At 43.4% G+C, this 20,677-nt stretch overlaps 1 protein-coding gene across 8 annotated transcripts in view; it reads left to right on the top strand.

Moving 5' to 3' along the window:
* FGGY (FGGY carbohydrate kinase domain containing) overlaps nt 1-20,677 on the top strand; it is a 416,066-nt gene that overhangs the window by 263,656 nt on the left and 131,733 nt on the right. For all 8 annotated transcript variants that reach the window (XM_082418647.1, XM_082418641.1, XM_082418642.1 and 5 more), the window contains one exon: nt 15,778-15,885. In XM_082418647.1, the coding sequence (XP_082274773.1) occupies nt 15,778-15,885 (108 nt within the window). The remainder of the gene's footprint in view (nt 1-15,777; nt 15,886-20,677) is intronic.

Genomic DNA, 20,677 nt, shown 5'->3' with positions numbered 1-20,677 from the left:
TAGGTGACAAAGTGGAGTCCCAGAGAGGACAAGGGTCTTGGCCACTATCTCCCCTACCAGCTTGAATCATACTATTCTTCCCCTTCCCATCCCCCCTGCAGTCAGTACTCTTAAGTTCTTAGCAAGTTTGATGACCCTGTGTATGGCGTAGCCCATGTTGACCTCTCTAACCCCATGTTGCACTCTTCTCCTTCCCCTTCTCTCTCCTCCAGCCCTGCTGTACTACACTCTCTGCTTCCTCTCCTTCTCCCTGAAATGCCCTTTTTTTCACTCCTCCTGGCTAACTCCCACTTAGCCTTTAAATTTTAGTTTAGGCATCATCTCTTCCTGGAAGCTTTCAGACTACATTAGGTGGGTTTCTGCGTGCCCCCATGGTACATACCTCTATCACAGTGCTTGTTGTGTGGTTTGTTTGTTGTTAGTTGGGTGTATGTCATCCTTGCTCAGTGGCTGTGAATTCCTCAAGGTCAGGTATTGTGGCCTGTTCATTTCTGTATCACTAATGACTGGTATAGCCCCTGACACAAAGTTGGCTTTCAGTGAATTTTGAATGAAGCAGTCGCTCACTTAGGATTCAGGTCTGAAGTGGGACAAGCACTGAAGATGTGGTGGTGTTGAACGCTCACCTTTTTTTGGTATCTTGAAGGTGTTCTTGAAGGCTCTCCCAGTCTTGAGGATCCAAAAAGCCCACCATTCCATAATGCCCAGGTGGTGGTGTTGAACTGCACCAAGAACTTCTGTAGAAAGGTCTGGCGTGGCCTGTGCAGCCTCCTCACCCGGTTTTGAGGCTCTCATAGTATCTGTTCTTCACTGCCACTAAGGGAAGAAGCGCTCTCAGAGCAAGGAGAGCTGGGGGAGGGCATCTAAGCCAAAGTTGTCAAGAGGAGTCATGATATAGAAGACTAAATTCAAAGGCCAGGCCCTTGAGACCAGGCTTGTTATGAGTGAGAGATGGAGATGAAGGTCTTGGGTGAGATGTTACCTGAATCAAGGCAGAAGCAGGTCTGAAGTGGCTGACAGTTTCCCCTGCCCCTTTGAGATGTCCAAGGCTCACATTTATGTATCGGCTTTTCTGCCAGTGCTGGTCAGGTGGTTTAAAAGTCCAAGGTCAAAGTAGCAAGTTTGAAACATTCAGAGCATGGAGGGGCAGAAGGTGGTAGAGAGCACAATTTGGGTAAGAGTAGATGGATTAAATGAGGTGAGGCAGTGAAGGGCTTTCTGGAGAAATGTATTAGAGGCAAAGCCTCTTTTCCCCTGCCTAGAACTGTTGACTTAGCAAAGTAGAAGAAACCACACATGCTTACACATTAGGAGGCTGATCCAGAGCTTGGAGGCTCCAGAGGGCCAGGGAAGGCCCAGCTCTGTGTGGAACACTTACGTAGCCTGTGACCGCAGGAACTCTTGGGCAACATAACAGATAATTATCATTCACTATGCATTCAGTTGTGAATCAAAACAAACCAAAATGAACCACTGTGCAATTTCGGCCTCTGGTAATCCAGAATATGTGTGCTTGAGAGGGGGCAGCAGTGGGTTTGTGGACTTCTAGCTACAAAGTAACCAAAACATAAATTGGGATTATTTCTCCCATTGCCTTCAAGAAAAAAAAAAAAATCCCTACTCTTTAGCATGTCGTGAAAGGATTTTCATCGTCTGACCTCTGCCTGCCCTCCACTCATAGGTCTGACATTAAATATTTGCATGTCCTGCACCATGGCTGCCTGACCTTGGGCAAGTTATATAACCCCTCTGAGCCTCAGTTCTCACATCTGTAAAATGGGGATATAGACACCTATCTTACAGGCCTGTAATAATTATTACATGAGCTAGTGCAGATAAAGGCAGTAACCCAGGCTTTTGCTCACAGTATGTGCCAATTCAACATTTGTGTGATTTACTGTATATTCTACATTCCAGCCAAATCATAACACCTTCTTCAAGCCATTGTTGTGCTAAGAACTTATATCTTTATTGAAGTGCTTATCGGAGTCTCTTGCCATTTTGAGATTAGCAGTCAGACATCATGATGACACTGAAACCTAGGACAAGGACAGTATCTTTTTCATCTTTGTTTCTCCAGGGCTTGACACATAGTAGGTGTTCAATTAAATGTTTGCCAAAGAAGTGTGTGAAGTGTCTCTGCTCTAGAGAGTCTTGATTCTCCACAGGCCCCAGATGTTTCCTGGGCCCTCCTCTCTTCGCCTGTCTTAGGGACCTGCTCGGTGTCAGAAACCACACCAAGTGCTTTGCATGCATGGTCACAGCTAATAGCCCCACAGCCCTAGAAGGCAGCTGTGGAAACTCTTCACAGATGAGTGCAGAGCCTCAATTAACAGAAATGCTTCAAGTGTAAGCATTAGATGTGTTTTTTACCATCAACCCATTAGGGACACAACTTGAGATCCAAGCCATCCTCTGGGTCTGGCATAAAAAATGAGACACAGATTTCTTCCACCTAAAACCTACCGAATCTCCAGCCATCCACATCCTCTGCCGGCACCTCTGTTATTTGCACATGAGCAGGATTAACCAGGCTGGTCTGCACCCTTCACTCAGAAAAAAGTAGATTAAACATTGCCTGGCTTAACATTTCCCGGTTCAGAAAGTTAAATAATCAGCTATCACTTGTTGATTATTTACTGTGTGCAGGCAGTATGTCAGGGATTTCTCTCTGTTGCCTCTGATCTTCCCAGACCTTCTGGAAAATGAATACTCTTGTCTGTCACTGACATGGAAGAAACCAAGATTCGTCAGGCTCTCATAACTTGCTGCATGGGCTGTGATTCCCAACCTGGCTGAACTGAAATGCCTATTCTTCATGGCACTATTCAGCTTCCAGGACGCAGTCTCACCGGCCCCCAGGCCTCATTAACCAGCACTCCCCTCTGTGTATCCCCCAGGGGCAGGTATAGTGGGTGGAGGAGTATTTCCCCCTACCACGGCTGAGTGCTCAGTCACCACCCTCCAAGAGCAGGCCAGTGAAGTGGAAAAATAGCTCTTACTCCTAACCCTGACATCTGTCCCTCAGGCGAGAGCCAGATTCTCAGATTGCTAGGCCAATGGCACATAAGCCCACGCCGCACACAGAGGGTATCAACACACAGAGTGTTCTGCCAGAATTCACACATCCTGGGAGCCAGGCTGGCCCTGGTGGCCAGTTTCATTTAATCTTGTGTCTGATTGCTGCATGATGAGTGGAGAGAGGGAGAAAGGCAGGACCCTAGGGAAGCATACTGAGCTCCAGAAACCAGGCTTGGTTTGCTCGTTAAGGGTACCCTTAGGCAGTGCCCTTACCCTTGCAGGCACCACGGGTCCCTTTCTGTCAACCCACAGCCCAAACTAAAACCGGGAAGGAGAAGGGCTGGTTCCACTGAACCCCTTACATTCACCTGACTTTTCTGGTTCCCAAACATCCAAGAAGCAGCTGGCTATAGTAGGAAGAGCTTTTGGAGTCAGACAGACCCGGATCAAATCTCCATTCTACCACTTGGCACCCATGTGACCATGAACAAGGGCTTTGAATTTTTGTGAGCCATGGTTTCTTCATCTGTAAACCAAAGGAAATGGCAGCGTTCTCATGAAGACTATACCTGAGAATATGTATGAAACCATCAGCACATAGTGGCAGCTTGGCAAGTGTTAGCTGGCCTTCCCTCCCTCTTTCCCCCTTGTTTATTTGCAATGCCTTTAAAAAAGAATAAAAACCATTGTAGTTGTCATTTGTTATGTTGTAAGCCAAATACATGACTGATTAATAACACAGAAACTCTATTTAAACCACTCTCCCAGAACCGTAACCCTGTCCTACATCAGATCATATATTTTATATTTTACAGATAGCTGCTTTTTTCCCTTTTCTAACCCCACCTCCACCCGCATTCTTTTTTCTAAGGTAATCCAGATGGGCCCTGGTCCGTTCTCATACACTAAATAGCCTATAGCCTAGCCAGGGTTAAATCAGGCCTGCCTTACATGCAGAGGATCTATTCATAACAAAAGCTGCCTCCTGGCCATTGCCCACAGCTGAACACTGTTACTCTGAAGCCCCCATTTCATTGTTTCTGATTGTTCTGCAGTGTTTACATATCGCCTGTATTAGCCCGGTCTTTTATAAGAGTACAGGCACAGGGCATACCCTCTCAATCAACTTCCCCTCCGAGCATCTTTCTTCTTTAGTCCCCTTGCCTCTGTGGTACAAGCCATTTCTCTTTTATAAGAACTCATTTAAATAGAAAACAATTTTTAAGTAGTTTCTGGTTTTTTGGGTTTTTTTTTAAACATGAGTCTCCCTTAACATTCCTAAAGAACTGCTATTGAATAGGGAGAGTATGAAAAGATACCCTGGAATGTGTGAGTTCTCTCTCTTCTTTTCCTCCCCCACAGTATAGGAAAATCCCATCATGTCTGTTGAATTTGCAAGGGACATATTCCATCTGAGGTCCAGGAGGAGCTGGGCTGGCTCCAGACCAAACAGTGAAGAGGGTGCTGCTCTCTGCCTGCTGTGTCCTTACCTCTCCTTTTTACAACCTTTTTTTCTCTAAAAAAAAATAAAAAGTGTCTCAGAAAAGATACGGACTCTTTGGTCTGATTTGAGTTTAAATCCTGATTCTGCCTTGTTTGGAAGTTTGGGAACTTGAGTTAATATCTCGAAGTTCAGCTCCCTTTCTCATCAAAATCAAGTGTGGCACAGGCTTGCCCAGCATCTTAGGCGGGGGAATGTATGTGAAAGTGCCCCCCATGGAATGACAGAGAGGCTTCAGGGCATGTCACTTCATTTGACTTGATGGCAGTGGCTCTGCAGCACCCTGGATGCCTCATCCAGAAATGGCAGGACGGAGGGCCGTGATCACTTATCTGCCGTGGACACGCTGTTGCATGTGCCACCTGTGTGCTCTCCCTGGTAACACAGTAGGTAGCCAGAGAAGGTTGGGTTTCACAACTTCTCTCCCTATCTCCCTTCTCCTGGCCTTCTCCATCCAACCATCACTGTATTTTAATGTTCTCATCAGTCTCCTTTGTTACAGAGAAAATGTAAGGGGTAAACCCCTTTACCCTATGTATTGCATAAACACTTCTCAGTTTATAATACTTTTGTAGTCATTCATTGAGGGAGCTATCCATGTAACTATGGATAGTTTTTAGTTCTCTTCGCCCAGCCAGACTGGCCTTCTCATCTTCTGTGAGGCCAAAAATGGAGAGAGAGTTCTGCAGATAAGGATTCTTCAGGTCTAGGGACTTCCCTGGTGGCACGGTGGTTAAGACTCCACACTCCCAATGCAGGGGACCAGGGTTCGATCCCTGGTCGGGGAACTAGATCCCATGTGCATGCTGCAACTAAGAGTTCACATGCCACAACTAAGGAGCCCACCTGCCTCAACTAAGACCCAGTGCAACCAAATAAATCAATTAAAAAAAAAAAAAAAAAGGATTCTTCAGGTCTAGACTTGTATGGACTTGGCTCAAATTCCCCTGAGCATTCCCTAATTAGCAGGAGTGGGGTCTTTAGGGAGCACTTCCAAAAGGCAACGACTGATGCATGTGCACAGGAAGTCTTTTATCAAAAGAGGCCCCAGTATAAATCAGCCAAGGCTCTCTTTGCCTTTATATAGTATGCTGTTAACAGGGTAAAGCCTCACTTGTATTTAATCCCAGTGATAGATCTTGCCAATAGAACTGAACCCATCTGAGTGATAGTTTGATTCTTATCTTGCTCTCTCTTCTCTAGAGCCAGTACAACCTCTGTACCCTACTTTAGAATTCTAGTCAAGAGGGTGTCAGATCGTACTTTTTAAAATTAAACACCCACATGTATGCCAATCCATAAATAAGAAGTACACTTTGGCCAGTATGGAGGTGATGATATTAATACGGGCTTCATTTCCCTGGGTCACTGAATGTACCAGGCACTGCACCAATGCCTATAATAGACTGTGGCACATTTAATCTTTACAAATCTGTAAAAAGAGGTCCTATGTGCCCCATTTTTCAGATGAACACCCCAAGGGCCAAGGTGACACGGCAAGTTAAGACAGAACGTTGAGAGTTAAACCAGAAAATCAAAGTCCCTGGTCAGATTTATGAGATGATATCTGAGGCCAGACACGGGTATTAAAGCAAACAGTCTTAATAAGGGAAATGCAGAAACTGATCAGGAGCAGGGCTGGGAGAGAAGTGGCCACAACTTAGCAGTTAAAATCAGAGCATGTCTGACAGAAGCGCTGTGTCATAGGTGCCAAGGGCCTGTTACAAGGGAAAAGGCTGTGTCATCCTCCTCTGTGCCAGCTGATCAGCCTCGGCTGAGAAACGACTCCCAGGCATCTTTTTAAAGGAGCCCTAAATCCTGTAAGAGGGAGCTGCTTCTCCTAACAGCTCATTTAGAATCAAAGGAGCCTTGGTTGAGCCATGTTTGAGAACCGCTTAATAGTACTGTGCTCACTCGTGGAGGGTGTGACAGAAATAGAAAATATGGTTCTGATTCTGAGGGTCCAATTTGCTATGTGCCATCAGAGCAACAAGAGCTAAGAATCCGTCTGATGAATAAATACTGTGCAGAGCACCCCTCCTCCTCTTTAGCTCCCTCCCCTACACCCCACGGCCCGCTCCCCCGTTACAGAAGAAACCAGTCATTGTTTACCCACCACAGGTTGTTTGGGCTGTGAAAAAGATGCAAGATACGAGTTTACACCTTTGGGGTCATACAGCTCTCAGAGCTTCCAAAGCTGAAGGTAGTCCAAGCTCCCTGGAGCCAGTCAGGCATTTGTACAGGGAAGGCCAAGTGTGGCTTCTGGTCTGCAGGGGAAAGGAAACTGGGGGGAACTTTAGGAAGACCCCAAAGTTTCCTTGGCTATTTAGTCTCTCTTGCAATCAACTTCAGTTGCGTTAAGTGGATGAGAAACATCTGAATGACATTTCTGTTGTGATCACATGTGGCTTTCAGCATGATGAAGAACGAGGCTTAAGGAGTCCAAAATCCTTTGCAAATAATTCAGGACATTGCAGGCAGTATCTGGCAGCCTCCCTCCATCCCAGATTTGGGAACCATTTGGTTGGGTGATACACCTGCTCAGTGCCCTCCCTGCCCGCTTAGGCTGCTAAGCCCCAGGGGACATCTGTGAACAGGTTTCATGTGTTCTTGTTTTGCTCAGACTGAAATAAAGGAATTGGGTTTCTAGGAAAGGCAAACTCTTTACTGGAGGACTCTGAACCTTTCCAAAACCTCCAAATAGAGGAGAGGAAAATTTGGCAGGCCTGAGCTTTATTAACCGTGGGTCACTTACAGGTGATTGGACATATGTTATATTCTATTGTTGCTCTTAATGCCAGTGAGATTGTTATGTTAATAATAATTTTAGCCATGCTCTACATTTGTGTGATGATTTCATTTACAGAGCATACTGTGTACATATTGCATCATCAAGTACCTGTTATGTATGTATTTATAGATCTAGGTATATACGTTCACACATGTAACATGTGTTAGGACAGCCTGCAATATGGAAGCTAAGGGAAGATGCAGGGAGGCACACTCAACCCGGCAATGGCGGAGAAGTCAGCGTTTAGAGAAGGCTTCCCAGGGCAGGTAGTATGGAGTGGAGTCTTATAAAAGGACGTGTAAGAGTTAGTCAGGGGAAAGTGAGAGGGGCTGCCTTTCAGTCAGAGAGAGGAGAATTGATGAAGACTCAGAGATGAGAAAGAAAAGGGGAATTGGGGGAATTTCTAGGGCAGTTTCTCTCTTGGGGAATTTCTGGGCCTTGATGGGTTTGCTGCAGTAAAAAATGATGGGGCAAAGGGCGGGGGAAATGGTCACATGTATGATTAGGCCAAACAGATCAAAGCCAGGTCAGAAAGGTCTCATGCCATGGGGAGCATCTAAAGGATGTAAGTAAGGGAAGTGATATAATTAGGTTTGTGTATTAGAAGGATCATTGGGGTGCAGGTATGGAAGTTAGAGTCTCTGAGTGGGGCTTGTGGAGGAGCAGGGAGAAGGACAGTATTTGGGGCAGGGAAACCAGTTTAACTGCTGTCGCAATAACCCAAGCAAGAAAAGGTATGGGACTGACTAATGTAATGACAGTGGGGAGAAATGCAAAGGCTTGTGTTTGAAAAATAGAGTTGATAGTCCATGCAACCTACAGTAGAGCAGATGAGTGAGATCAAGAAGTGAAGAATGATATCCTGCTGGATGGGTAAATAGGGTACCATTCACTGAGACAGGGACCCCCCCGAACAAGAGGAGCCCCAGGAGGAAGGATGACAAGGTCTATTTTGGACATGGCAATTAGACGTTCAGGTCAAATGTCTTGTATGGAACTCAGGAGCAAGTTCGGAGTTTGGGATAAAAATTTGAAACTCAACAGCATAAAAATTATCATAATACACATGGGAGTGTGTGAGCTGACCCTGAGAGTTGTGGTAAGTAAGAAAAATCCACGAGGGAAGAGAAAGAAGAGCCCACCAGAGAGACAGAGCTGATATGGGGTAGGGTCTGGACCTGACCCCGGGTCTTTGGACTCACATCTTTCCACTATCCCAAAAAGGAATAGAATGAAACCATCTGTGTTTCACGTTTATTGAGAGCATGTTATGTCCTAGGATCATTATATACTTTATACCATTTAAGACTGGCACAAAACTCTAGTAGGTGAGATTATCTCCATTTATAGATAAGGAAGCTGAGACTCAAAGAGATTCAAAGGTTCACGGCTAGGATGCGACCAAACCAGAATGGAAAACCAGGTTTTCCTGACTCCAAGGTCTATGCTCTATATTATTGTACTAAACCGTGTTTATTTACTGCCTTTAAGATAAGATGTGGTTCCTCACCATTTCGTAGGAGAGGCAAACAGCTCACTTCAGTTCAATCTGAGAAGTACAAAAATAGAGGTGAATGCTAAGAGCCCCCATTCATAAACAGAATTCTCTGTGCTCTTTTTTGTACTGTGTAGTGAGCTGGGAGTTGGCTGGAATGTGTATAAATGGTTTTTTTCTAGTAAGACGATAGCACAGTCCATTTGGAGGGAGAGATGAGCCACCACGGAAATACCCAGCCCCACACATGCCTGCGGCTACCCTCGAACATTCCCAACCTGGCTGGAGACACTCAAAACAAAACCTCCTGTTCCCTCCCAGGACCACTGGCGCCTGGAGCCTGCCTCCTGCCCCTGCCAGAGGCTTAGGCCAAGCTCTGGATGATGGGGTGGGGGAAGGCAGAGCGGACGTCTCTGGAGCGGCTCCCTGCCCTGAGCCCAGTCGTCACTCCCAGAAAGAGGTGTGAGCAGGCGCCTGGGTTTTATCACCGCGGGGAAACTCAGCTGACAGTAGCATAGCCTTAGATCGAAGTCAGCCAATGGCATCCACTCATGGATCCAGCTTGGGCACAGACGTGAAAAGAGGCAGGAGCACATAGAGAGAGACTTCTAATCCCAACCCCACCATTTCTGATCCTTGCGATCCTGGGTAGTTTGCTTACTGCCCCCGTCCCTGGGTCTTCACCTGTAAAACGGGCTGTGCGTGCTTGACCCCATGTACTAGTAGGGTTATTCTAAGTCTGAATGCAAATGTACACTCAGAAGTCCCTTGATACCTGAGTTACTACCCAGCCCATCCTGCCCTCCCATACCTACTAGATTGTAAACTTCGACAGGGCAGGGATTATGTCATTTACATGGCTCTTGACACCCATCTTTCTGTCTTTTTATATTTAAATAGTAGTTTGAACTCAGTCTGTATCCAATAAGTATGTGCTGAATATTTACTCAGCTAATGTAAGATGTTATAGATAGTAGCCATTGAATATAACCCATGAAGTTGGCACTCAAGAAGAGCCCCCAGTAATCTTGGCCACAGGTCAGAGAGGTAGTAGAACAAAGTGGATACTTACAGAAGCCCCAAGAGGTAGCCCCATGCAACCCCATGAGCCCCAGGGCATGTGAGGGCAGAGTCTGTGTTGAAATAGCTTGCTGGAGAGTTCTGATTGGCCAGCTAGGGGAGAATGACTCAACTTCCCAGAATCTTCATCTCAAAGACAAGAGAGATCTTAAACATCTCTAGTCCAATCCATTTATTTTATAGATAAGGAGAGTCAGATCTAGAGACAAAAATAAGTTGGTAGATCATACCTTGGATCCTGCTTGTATCTTGTAATTACTCCTCTCGTATTTACTAGCTATTTGACCTCCTTCAGCTTAGATGTCCTCATTTGTGGAGTTTGTATAATAATAGGACCTCATTGGGTCCTCACTGGGTCTCATTGGGTTGTCATGAGTCTTAAATGTGATAATGTCTATAAAGAGCCTAGAAGAGTCTGGCACATAATAAGCCCACAATAACTGTTAGCAATTACTATTTGATTTCTATTTCTTCTTCTTCTTATTTCTATATTATAATTTCTTCTTCTTACTGCCTGACTTTGAGGGTGGTTTCACTGAGACTTTTTTTCAGCCACTGTATTTTAAAAATTGAATCTTTGACAAGCAGTAGGATATGTTGATGCAAAAATATACCCATCCTTCAAATCATGTGAACTTTTATATAAAGTAAAATGTGGAACTTTAAGCCCTCATGAGAATCAAGGTGCTTGCACAGCTTCATGACTCTGAGCGTTGCTGCCTGGGATGCCCTCCCTCTCTACCTAAAGAAGCACTTATTTGTCCTTCAAGGCCTGGCTCCCATGTGGCCACCTCTGTGAAGTGCTCACTCTTCTCCCAGGCAGTCTGGGCTTCTACCACCCTTGTCACCCACCTCACTGTAGCACTTGGCATGTTTCGTTGTAATTTTTTTATTTCCACTTCTGTCTGCCCAGTCTGACTAGGAGCTCCTTGAGGAAAAGGGCCATGCTTTATTGTTAATTCTTCTCCTCCAGCTCCTCCTCCCTCTTCCCCCTCCCTCCTCCTCCCTCCTTCCTCATCTCTCTTCTTCTTCTATTATTATTATTGTTGTTGTTCTTGTTATTTTGCCTTATTATTTTTATAACTTTGTTGCTGATCTCAGTGCCTAGCATATAGTGTGCAAACAAATGTTTTGTTTTTTAAATATTTTATTTATTTATTTATTTTTGGCTGCATCGTGTCTTAGTTGCGGCATGCGAGATCTTCCTTGCCACATGCAGGCTCTTTCATTGCGGCATGCGGGATCTTTCATTGTGACACATGGGCTCTTCCTTGCAGCCTGTGGAATTCTCTCTAGTTGTGGTGTGCGGGTTTTCTCTTCTCTAGTTGTGGCATGCGGGCTCCAGGGTGCGTGGGCTCTCTAGTTGAGGCGTGCAAGCTCAGTAGTTGTGGCACACAGGCTTAGTTGCCCCGCAGCATGTGGGATCTTAGTTCCCCAACCAGGGATCGAGCCTGCATCCCCTGCATTGGAAGACGGATTCTTTATCACTGGACCACCAGGGAAGTCCCAAATGTTTTGTTTTATTGCAGGTTTTTATAACTTTATTCACATCACACATAATTAAAGAATGTTTCAAAGGTCTACATACACTTTAAACAATACTAAATTGAATACTTATGTACCACTACCCATGAAAAAGAATATTATGGAAGAGAATATTACCGGTACCTTTTAAGTGCAGAATTTTAACTGTGTGATCAAAGAAATGTTAACTACTTTCTTGCTGTATTTTGCTTAATGTTCTAGTTCTTAAAGTAAGTTTGAATCTTGATTTGGACCTGGCTCATGATAAGTAGTCCTTCCAAGTTTATACCATCTGAAAATGTAAACTTTGCTTCTGTATTGTCATCTTCTACTTCATTATTAAGACCATTGACTAAATAAAACGAAGAATGAATCTAGAGACCTCCTTAATGCTTGCAGTTACTTTTGCCTGTGGCCATTCATCCCAGTCACTTGACTATCCCACCATGCAAGCCTCATTTCAAGGAGAACTAATGTTTACTTGGTATTTAACATATAATAAGCTGTTTATATGTGACAGCTTATTTCATTTTCACAAAAGTCCTCCCATATTTATATCATTCTTCCCATTTTGGAACTGAGGAAACTGAGGCTCAGAAAGATTACCTTTTATAAGGTCACCGGCTGGAACATGGTAGTCAGGATAGAATCAAATAGATCTTTGACTCAGCCCTTGCTTTCTCCTCTGCTCTACACAAGTGTATGGGGGAAAACTTATCAAAAGTCTTTTGCTCATGAAGATTCCCTAACCCACTTGTCATCAAGGCTAAGAGGTTGGTTCAATCTGAGTGAGTCTATGTTGGCTTTAATGACCCTTGCTTTCTGCCCTTGAAAAGTAAATGAAGGACTCAAAGAATCAATGGTAGCCTAAAATCAAGGGCATACTTTAGCAGAGACAAATACAGAACCTATAGAGCCTGGCTGCTTTGTATTTTTATAACCTAGGGCATGCTATTTAAGTCTCTGCCTCAGTTTACACATCTGTACAATAGGAATAATGATAGACTCTTCCCTTTAGGGTCATTGTGAAGATTAAGTGATTTAATTCCTGCAATGTGCTTAGAATATGGCCTTTGGTAAGTACCCAGTCAATCGTAGCTGTTGTTGTTGCCAACAGCACTTTATTGCTGGAAAGTCAGTGTCCTGTACGGACGCCTGTCATTAGTGGAGTAAAATGTGCTCCTTCCTTTTGGATCACAGAGCAGCCTTCAGGCCAAGATAGCCATCAGCATGGAAAGAGCTTTCACAAAAATATTTTTAAGTATTTAGGTTTATTGCAGAGGATTAAAGCACACATAAATACATGAATGTGCTCACTCTCTCTCTCTGTCAAAACAAACTATTACTTGTTTTCTCCCAGAGTTTGGGAGTGATTAGAGGTGCTCTGGGGAACATATTTCTGTGTCCTTGTTTCCTTGCTTTAGTCATGACGTCTGATGAGAAGTGTGTGCCATTCCAAATGAGTGAGCACAAGCAGGAGCCAACTCAGAAATTTCTGGACAGAGCCAGGCAGAGCCTTCACCTGCCATTTTTGATCAGCAGAGCCCCAGTCTGCCAATGGAGTTCTTCAAAAGCTGATGCAAGAACATCTTTAAATCGTGGGGTTTGGGGTTTCGGTGGGGGGAGGTGATGCAAAGCTCTCCTAAGCAATTTATGTATACAAGTTTTGTTTGTTTGTTTGTTTTTTAAAAAGCATATCCTGGGGTTTGAGGCCAGTATCTACCTGAGTTCAAGTCCCACCTCGGCCATTTACTACCTGTGTGACTGTGGACAACATGCAACCTCTCTGAAACTAATCTGGCTAATGGTGCTGGAAGAGTTCTGGAAGGGAAGGGGTGCAGGGCATGAAAAGAGATGGCTTGACTTTGGTGGGTATCCATCCACCTGTCCAAGCCCTGGATCCCAAGTGCTTGGCATGGGCTGTCTTATTCACCCCAAAGCAGCTGGGGCATGCAGTGTAGGGCAGTAGTTTCTAGAGTTGGCATGTGATAAAATTTCCACTGGCAAAGACAGAGTGACAAAAATGAAGACCATTTAGTGTGTGCTTCTTCTGTCTGGAACACTCTCTGTATCATATACCAACACAAACACACACACACACATATACAAATACAGACAGATATACATATACTAACACCTGAATAATTTCTATGTATGTTTTCATCTTAATTCAAGTATCACTTCTTCAGAAAAGCCTTACCTGACCCCTAGACTATATTAGGTCCCTCACTTATGAGCTCTTATAATAGCTTTTGATATTCTTTCATTTATTTATCACAGTTTGTATTTATACGTTTGTGTGATGTCCATCTTAGGGTGACCAGTTGTCCCTTTTGCCTAGTGCTGAGAGCTTTCCAGGACATAGGATTTTTAGTGCTAAAACTGGGAGAATCCTGGCCAAACGTGAATCATTGGTCACCCTAGTCTGCCACCCTCTGAAGAGAGCAGCTCCATGAAGGTGGAGACTATGCTCTTTTGTTTACATTTACTTTCAGTGCCTGGATCACAGTAGGAGCTCAGGAAACATCTGTTGAACCCATAAAGGAATGAGTGAATATGTCAATGAAAGCTAAACTGTCTTTTCTTGCAGGAAAAAAAAAAAAGAAAACAAAAAACCTTTTTTTCCCCCTGAGATTATTCTTCTTCCTTTAGGTGTTAAATTTACCCTTTTATAAATTACCTTTATTTGACAAAGTTTAAAGTTGCTAATATTGTATAGTCTCCTGCCTTCCCTCACCCCCTTCCTCTTTGGAGGGTGGAATTCTTGCTGATTTGAAGACTCACTCATTTAGTGAAAAGAGAACCAGAATAGTTAGAGCTCAGACATTTAAGGAAGGTTTATCCATATGCTGAAGTGCTGTACTATAAACTTTATGAGGGCAGAAATTATGGTTATATTCCGTTCACTTCTATATCCCCAGGGCCTGGCGTAGTAAGGGCTGAATAAATATTTGTAGAATAAATGAATGAACAGATTCTCTGCCCAGCCTCAAGACACGCAGGAGGAGACCCAGTGTGCCTAACTCCTTTTTCCTCCCTACCTTTTAATACACCCTTCCACAACCATAATATCAGTTCAGCATTCATCCCTGCTTGGTGGATGAGAAGCTCATGCCATTCCAGATGAGTGAACACGTGGTCCATCCCTGCCTGTCCTGGTTCATCTCTTGATGTCCTTTCCTAACACCTAATGGGCTTCCACGGTCTGCTACCAAAAAAAGATGTTGCCGTATCTTGAATAATGAGAGCATCTCTCTCACCTGCATGTCTTTGTTCAAGCTATTCCCTTGACATGGAATGCCTGTTCTAATTCATCTGGCTAAATCTTACTAGTCTAAGCTTATGTCCCATTCTCTAAGAAGCCATCTCTGGACCATTTCATTCCTCACCCGCCGTGCCCCTCCACAGTATTCTATGTTTTGTCTTTACCATCCCATGGACCACACTGTTTTCTATTTGACTGTTTACTTATCTAACTACCCTGAGATGAGGAGCTTCTTGAAGACAAGAACTCTTTCTGATTCATCTCTGTGTCCTCAGCACCCAGTTGAGAGAAATGGTATGCTATAAGGTGTCTAATAAGTGTTTGTAGAAGGAGGGGGATATATCAGTTATTTCATGCCATTAAAATGCTAGGTTAGAAACAAACATAAAATCCTAGCGGTATACAAAAGGACATGTATTTTTGTTCACAAGTCTATCGATTGGCTGGTTGATTCTGGTGATTCGGGCTCGCCAGTTGCTGGTTGACTACAAGGATTTGCTGATCCTATTTGGGCCCTCTCATGTATCTGAAACATCACGTGTGACAACTGAGCTGACTCAGCTTGCTGCATATCCATCCAGCAGGCTCGCTGGGGCGTGTTCTTGTGGCAGAGGGAGAGAAGGAAGAGCAGAAGGACACAGTTGTCGAGGCCTAGGCCTGGAAAACCGGTGCACAGTGTCACTTCCGCCTCATTCTGTTGGCCAAACCAAGTCACAAGGTTGACCCAGACTCAAGGGGTGGGGACCCCACCTCTCAACAAGAGGCGCTGCGAAGTCATATTGCACAGTGGGTGGAAGCAGGGAGGGCTAGAAAATGGGGACCATTATTACAATCAGTCTACCACAGGGAGGGAGCTGGCCAGGAACAGTTTCTTTCCAAAATGATCTCTTTTGCTACCTTGACACCTGAATGAGTTTATCAGAAAGGTTTCCAGAGGTGAAGCCAGGCCTGTCCTTTGTCAGGACTAACTTCCCCACCATCAAAGGTATTTAATAAGAAGCTGAATTCCGTGGTCATAGAAACATCACATGGGAGGAGGGTAAGGCTCCTTCTAGCCTTGAGGGACAATATTTTCACATACTTTGCCCCTTTCCTTCCAGATCAGCAAAAACCCGATCTTTGTACCAGGAGTCTGGGGCCCTTATTTCTCAGCCATGGTCCCTGGGTTCTGGCTGAATGAAGGTGGCCAGAGCGTTACTGGAAAATTGGTAAGTTGACACTTTCTTCGTATGGTCTTTAATGTTTTTACACCCTTGACTAGTCCATTTTGTTACATTCCCCGTATACCCAGGATCTGGAAGATTTGCAGACTCCTACATCAGAAGAATTAACTTTCTCTTAGCCTAAAGTCTCACATATGGAGCATATGCAGCCTGTGTTTGCCAAAGGAATAAATGTTGATCCAGGCACGGATGACTAACCCATCTTCTCACCTATCTTTCTTTCTCATAACAACCCATTTTTCTCATGGCAACAGGAGTAATATTCTACTTTGTAAAAAGGACTGTGTTAATCTCCAGCCAGAATCCTTCAATGGTTCCCTGTAGCCCTTGGGACATAGCTCAGATAGTTTTCTGGGCACATCATTCCCTTTGTGGTCTGTCCCCTCCAGTCTCACCCATGTACTTGTCACTAAGGCCAGATTGCCCTACTCACAGCTTCCCCATGGCTCCTGTTATTCTACTCCTCTGTGCCTTTGTATATGCTTCTTTCCCTACTCGGAGAGTTCTTTATCACTTGCTAGTTTTACTTGATCTTTAAGATGTAACTCCAGTTCTTAGCACATTCTGAGATAATCTGTCTTTTCCAGAAATCTACGCACTCTTTAAAGGCATGGGTTATATCATACTTCTCTTTGTATTTAGCTCAGTGCCTGGTTTGTAGAAGGTGCTTGGAGAAAATGTGTTGAATTCATGGGGTCATCTCATAGGGAAGACAGAAGATCTATAAAAGTGAGATGAGTACTATACCAGAGGTACAAGGCACAGAGTTCGCACAAAACTAGATTAAGGAATTCTTTGCAGGGGAGAAAGCATTTGTACTGCACCTTAATGATAAATAGGGACCAACCAGACAAAGAAAGGTAGGGATATTCTTCTAGGTAAGAGAACTTGCATAGGAACAAAGACATGGGAGTAAAAAATAGCAAGGCCTATTTGAGGGTAATTGCAGAATTTCAGTTGTGGCATAAACTGTTCTTAGAAGAATGACTTACAATAAAAGTTAGAGAGCTGGGCAGGGACCAAACAGAAGAAGTCCCTGTAAAACATGCTAAGGAGTTGAACTTCAGGTAGTAGACCACGGGGAATAGGTGAAAGATTGGAATAGTGACGGGTGTTGTCAGACCTCTGTTATAAAAACTGGCTAGCAGCCGTCAGGAAGAAGGCCTGAGGGTGCACCACTGGATGAAGAGAGACCAGCTTTAATAGGTTAGTCCACAGACAAAAAGCCATGAGGACTTTGGCAATAATGGACAGTGGCAATAATGACTGAGAATTGAGGTCAAGAGATCAGCGGACCTTGGAGGGATTAAATGTGGAAAGCAAGGGAAAATAAGACCCAGGCTCAATTACTCAGCCTCACATTCACTATGTTGCATTGAAGTCATCTGTTTATGGTCTGCTCCCCTACCAGCTCTTCTAAGTGTCCAGCCAAATCAAAAGTGATCTGATCTGAAGCTGGATGTGGATACAAATAACCATTGATTTCCATTTCTTAGTGTGTTTCTCTTTTATTCTTAGCTGCCTCAAGTTCTCTCTCAAAGTTGATGCACACATAGGTGGTGGCTGGATTCAAAGAGCATGTTTTGTGCCTTCACTCTTGTGCCAGGCTGTAGAGATACATGAACTAGTCCCCCATTAGTCCCTGGTTTTAAGGAGCTCATTGTCTAGTAGGGAAGCACAGTGAGTATAAATTAAATAACATCTGATAGGTCTTAATAACCACTTAGACTTTTCTAGAAAAGTCAAGAAAAAGACATCACTCTATGCCTGAGGTACAGTGGGATTGAAACTTTACAGTCTCCTATTTAAACTAGTGTCATGTATTTACACAACTTTCAACTTAAATATCCACTCCCTTTCTATGACACATAGAAAACCCGTTACTGAAACATAGCCCTTTTCAAGCCCACATCATGGTATAATTACCCTTAGGAGAACCAGAACTCATAACAGACACAACCCAGAGTCTTTTTTAACAAGGATAACAATCCAGTAAACTGACTCTTTGTGCAGGATGCATTGTCCATGAAGCTGTCCATCAACAGGTTTTCAGAGAGTTAGTTTACTAATTGACCATCTGTGTCAGTCTAGAAATGCTTTTCCCAGTATTTGACTCAGAGTTGGCTCTGTTGCTATGGATATAAGCCATCTTTGCCCAAACATTATGACGTATCTTGGTGGGCAAGAATTGGTTATGCCTGTTTCCTAAGCCTGAATTTAAATTTTAAAAAATGACCCTTTTCTGACCATTAATAAAATCTTCATAATAGTCCACTATGGTTTTTGACAAGAATCATGGGACTTGCTGGTCTTTATCTAGCTAGTTGATTTTGCATCATCAACCAATGAAGTTGCATGTAGAGTTACACTTAGGGCAGTTCTATGTATAGAGTTTCATTGGACGTAGGAATGGGGTATGACTGACTTACCCATGGGTTACAGAAAGCAAAATCTAAGGAAGTCGAGAAGTTAGCATAATGGGGCAAAATCTGAATCAAGAACAAAACAGACTGTCCAATAAATCATCAGTCCAGAGAGGCCAAGCAAAGAGACAGAAACCACCTATAAAATAAAGAGATATAAAAATAATAACAATGATGATGGTAATAATAACAACAATAATTGTACCTTATTGAGTACGTTTTCCTGTGGGAAAGATTTATATATATATATATAATCATGTTAATCCTTGAATGATACTCATAATAATCACAATGCCTAATATTTATTTTGAAGACTTATATCCCAGTCTCAACTCCAAGAGCTTTTCATGTCCTATTTTATTTAATCCTCTGATACCCCTATAAGTTAGGTACAGTTATTATCCATATTTTACAGATGAGGAACTGAAACTCAGGGTAGCAAGCACAGCCTGGAGAGATTCCTGATGCACTGTCAATGGCCTTTTTACCTGTTTCCGTTGGTACTCACCTTTCCTTTCCATTTACTTATTCTGGTTTATCACTGGTTTTACAGCCTGTTGTCATCATACAGAACACCATAAGAGGAAGTTACATTGCTTTTATTCTGTGTTTCATATGTACATATTCTCTCATATGCTATGTCTGAAAGTGGCTGCTCTGTTATTACATTGTCCAGAATATATTATAAACATGCAGTTGTAAATATATCATCTAAAGCAGAAGGGAAGAGATAGAAGAAGAAAAGGGAAGTAAAGGAGGGGAAAGAAGAGAGGGAAAAAAGAAAAAAGAAACAAAATTTATCTAAACTCTAGATTTGGAAAAAAAGATATTTTGTTTCATTTTTACAATTAAATACAGATCTTCCATCACAAAGCAAAATCCTTCATTCCAAGTATATGAATAGATTGGTACTTTAAAAAAAAATCTCCATCTGGTTAACTTCAGGATGAAGAAAAAAATAGGATAGGATCTTTTCTGGCTCTGGAGCCTTTGCAATTTCATCTGTCTGAGATTTGGGCTTGTTTTTCACTCATTTCAAGCTTGTGCTGCTGCTATTTATTTCCTCTTAGAAGGGCACATACCCCATTCCCATGGATGATTTACTTCAGTTCACCAAACACCCATCAAAGATTGTCTCGTGCTTGTTGATACACTCTCCAGAATAGTTTTGCAAAAACCATCACTTTTTGCCCAGGCTTTTTCCACAGAGCACCAACTGGTACAGTCACTGTGTCCAGATGCTGAAGCTTATTTCCAACTGGACCTCAGCCATCCCTCTCTCCAAGCACTCTTCTCTGTCTTACTTGAAGTCATTTTTATTGGGGGAGGCATCGGGTAAGAGAGCCTAAGACAGTTTCCTAAGCTGCCCTTGTGGTGGAATTGGCTTTCTGGGACAATTGGGCTTGGTGGGGAGTTACCTTTGAATTGTTTGAAGCCAGAATTTAAATTTATAGATTTGGGCCACAGGGTCATAATGTTTGCAGGGTTCTAGCTCTTGGAGTTTTAGAATTGGAGCATTGCGAGTGCCTGTCTGCCTCCTTCCTTATCACCAAAGCCCCTCAGCCTGGGGCTAGCCTCAGGGGGCGTCAGCCAGCTCTTCCATATGAAGAGCTTGCCATGTCCTCAGTGCTGTCCCGGTTAGAGGTAGTGATGTCATCCCTTCATTCAGTCACTCTTTCCAGCATGTTACAGAGATTTCCTGAGGGATTACTCTGGACCAGGCAAGAATATGGTCACACATGATTCCTGTCCTCCAGTGGCTTATCATCTAGTGGGAAAGTTGGATATGGAACTGACAATTATAATTTATTGTAGCACATAAAAGTTGATTGCACTACCCCTACAGCCGACTGGGAGAATCTGTTCTATGCTCAGCACATTGAGGCCCTCATGAAGATTCAGGATTTCATCTGATCTTCACAGCATGTCTATGTGGTCAGTTTTATTATGTCAGTTTTACTAGTGACTAAGGCTCAGAACAGTGAGGTAACTTGATCAAGGTCTTAACAGTTGTAAATGGGGAGAGCCTTGATTCAAACCCAAGTCAGCTACCGGAAGCCCCAGATCTTTCCAGAATTGAACCTGACTTTTATAGAGCTGCATTTCTGAATTTTTCTTAACAGTTCTCTTGTAGACTTCCTTGAGAAGCAATTATTGTATCAGTTAGTGTGCCTTTCTTTTCAAGTATATTAAAGCACATAGAGTTGGCTGGCTTTGTAAGGCCATGAGAGAGAAACTTATGTGTTATCAGCCTTGACAGGATCTAGGTATATAGACTTATGTGTGTCCCCAGCATCTCACATTAGCTAATTGGAATGACTTCATGGATACAAAGACCAGCTCTGCATAAACGG

The sequence above is a fragment of the Balaenoptera physalus genome (assembly GCF_965194825.1).
Source record: "Balaenoptera physalus genome assembly, chromosome: 1".
Taxonomy (NCBI): domain Eukaryota; kingdom Metazoa; phylum Chordata; class Mammalia; order Artiodactyla; family Balaenopteridae; genus Balaenoptera; species Balaenoptera physalus.
Note: the sequence above shows the minus strand (reverse complement) of the source record. Positions and strands in the feature narration are given on the sequence as shown.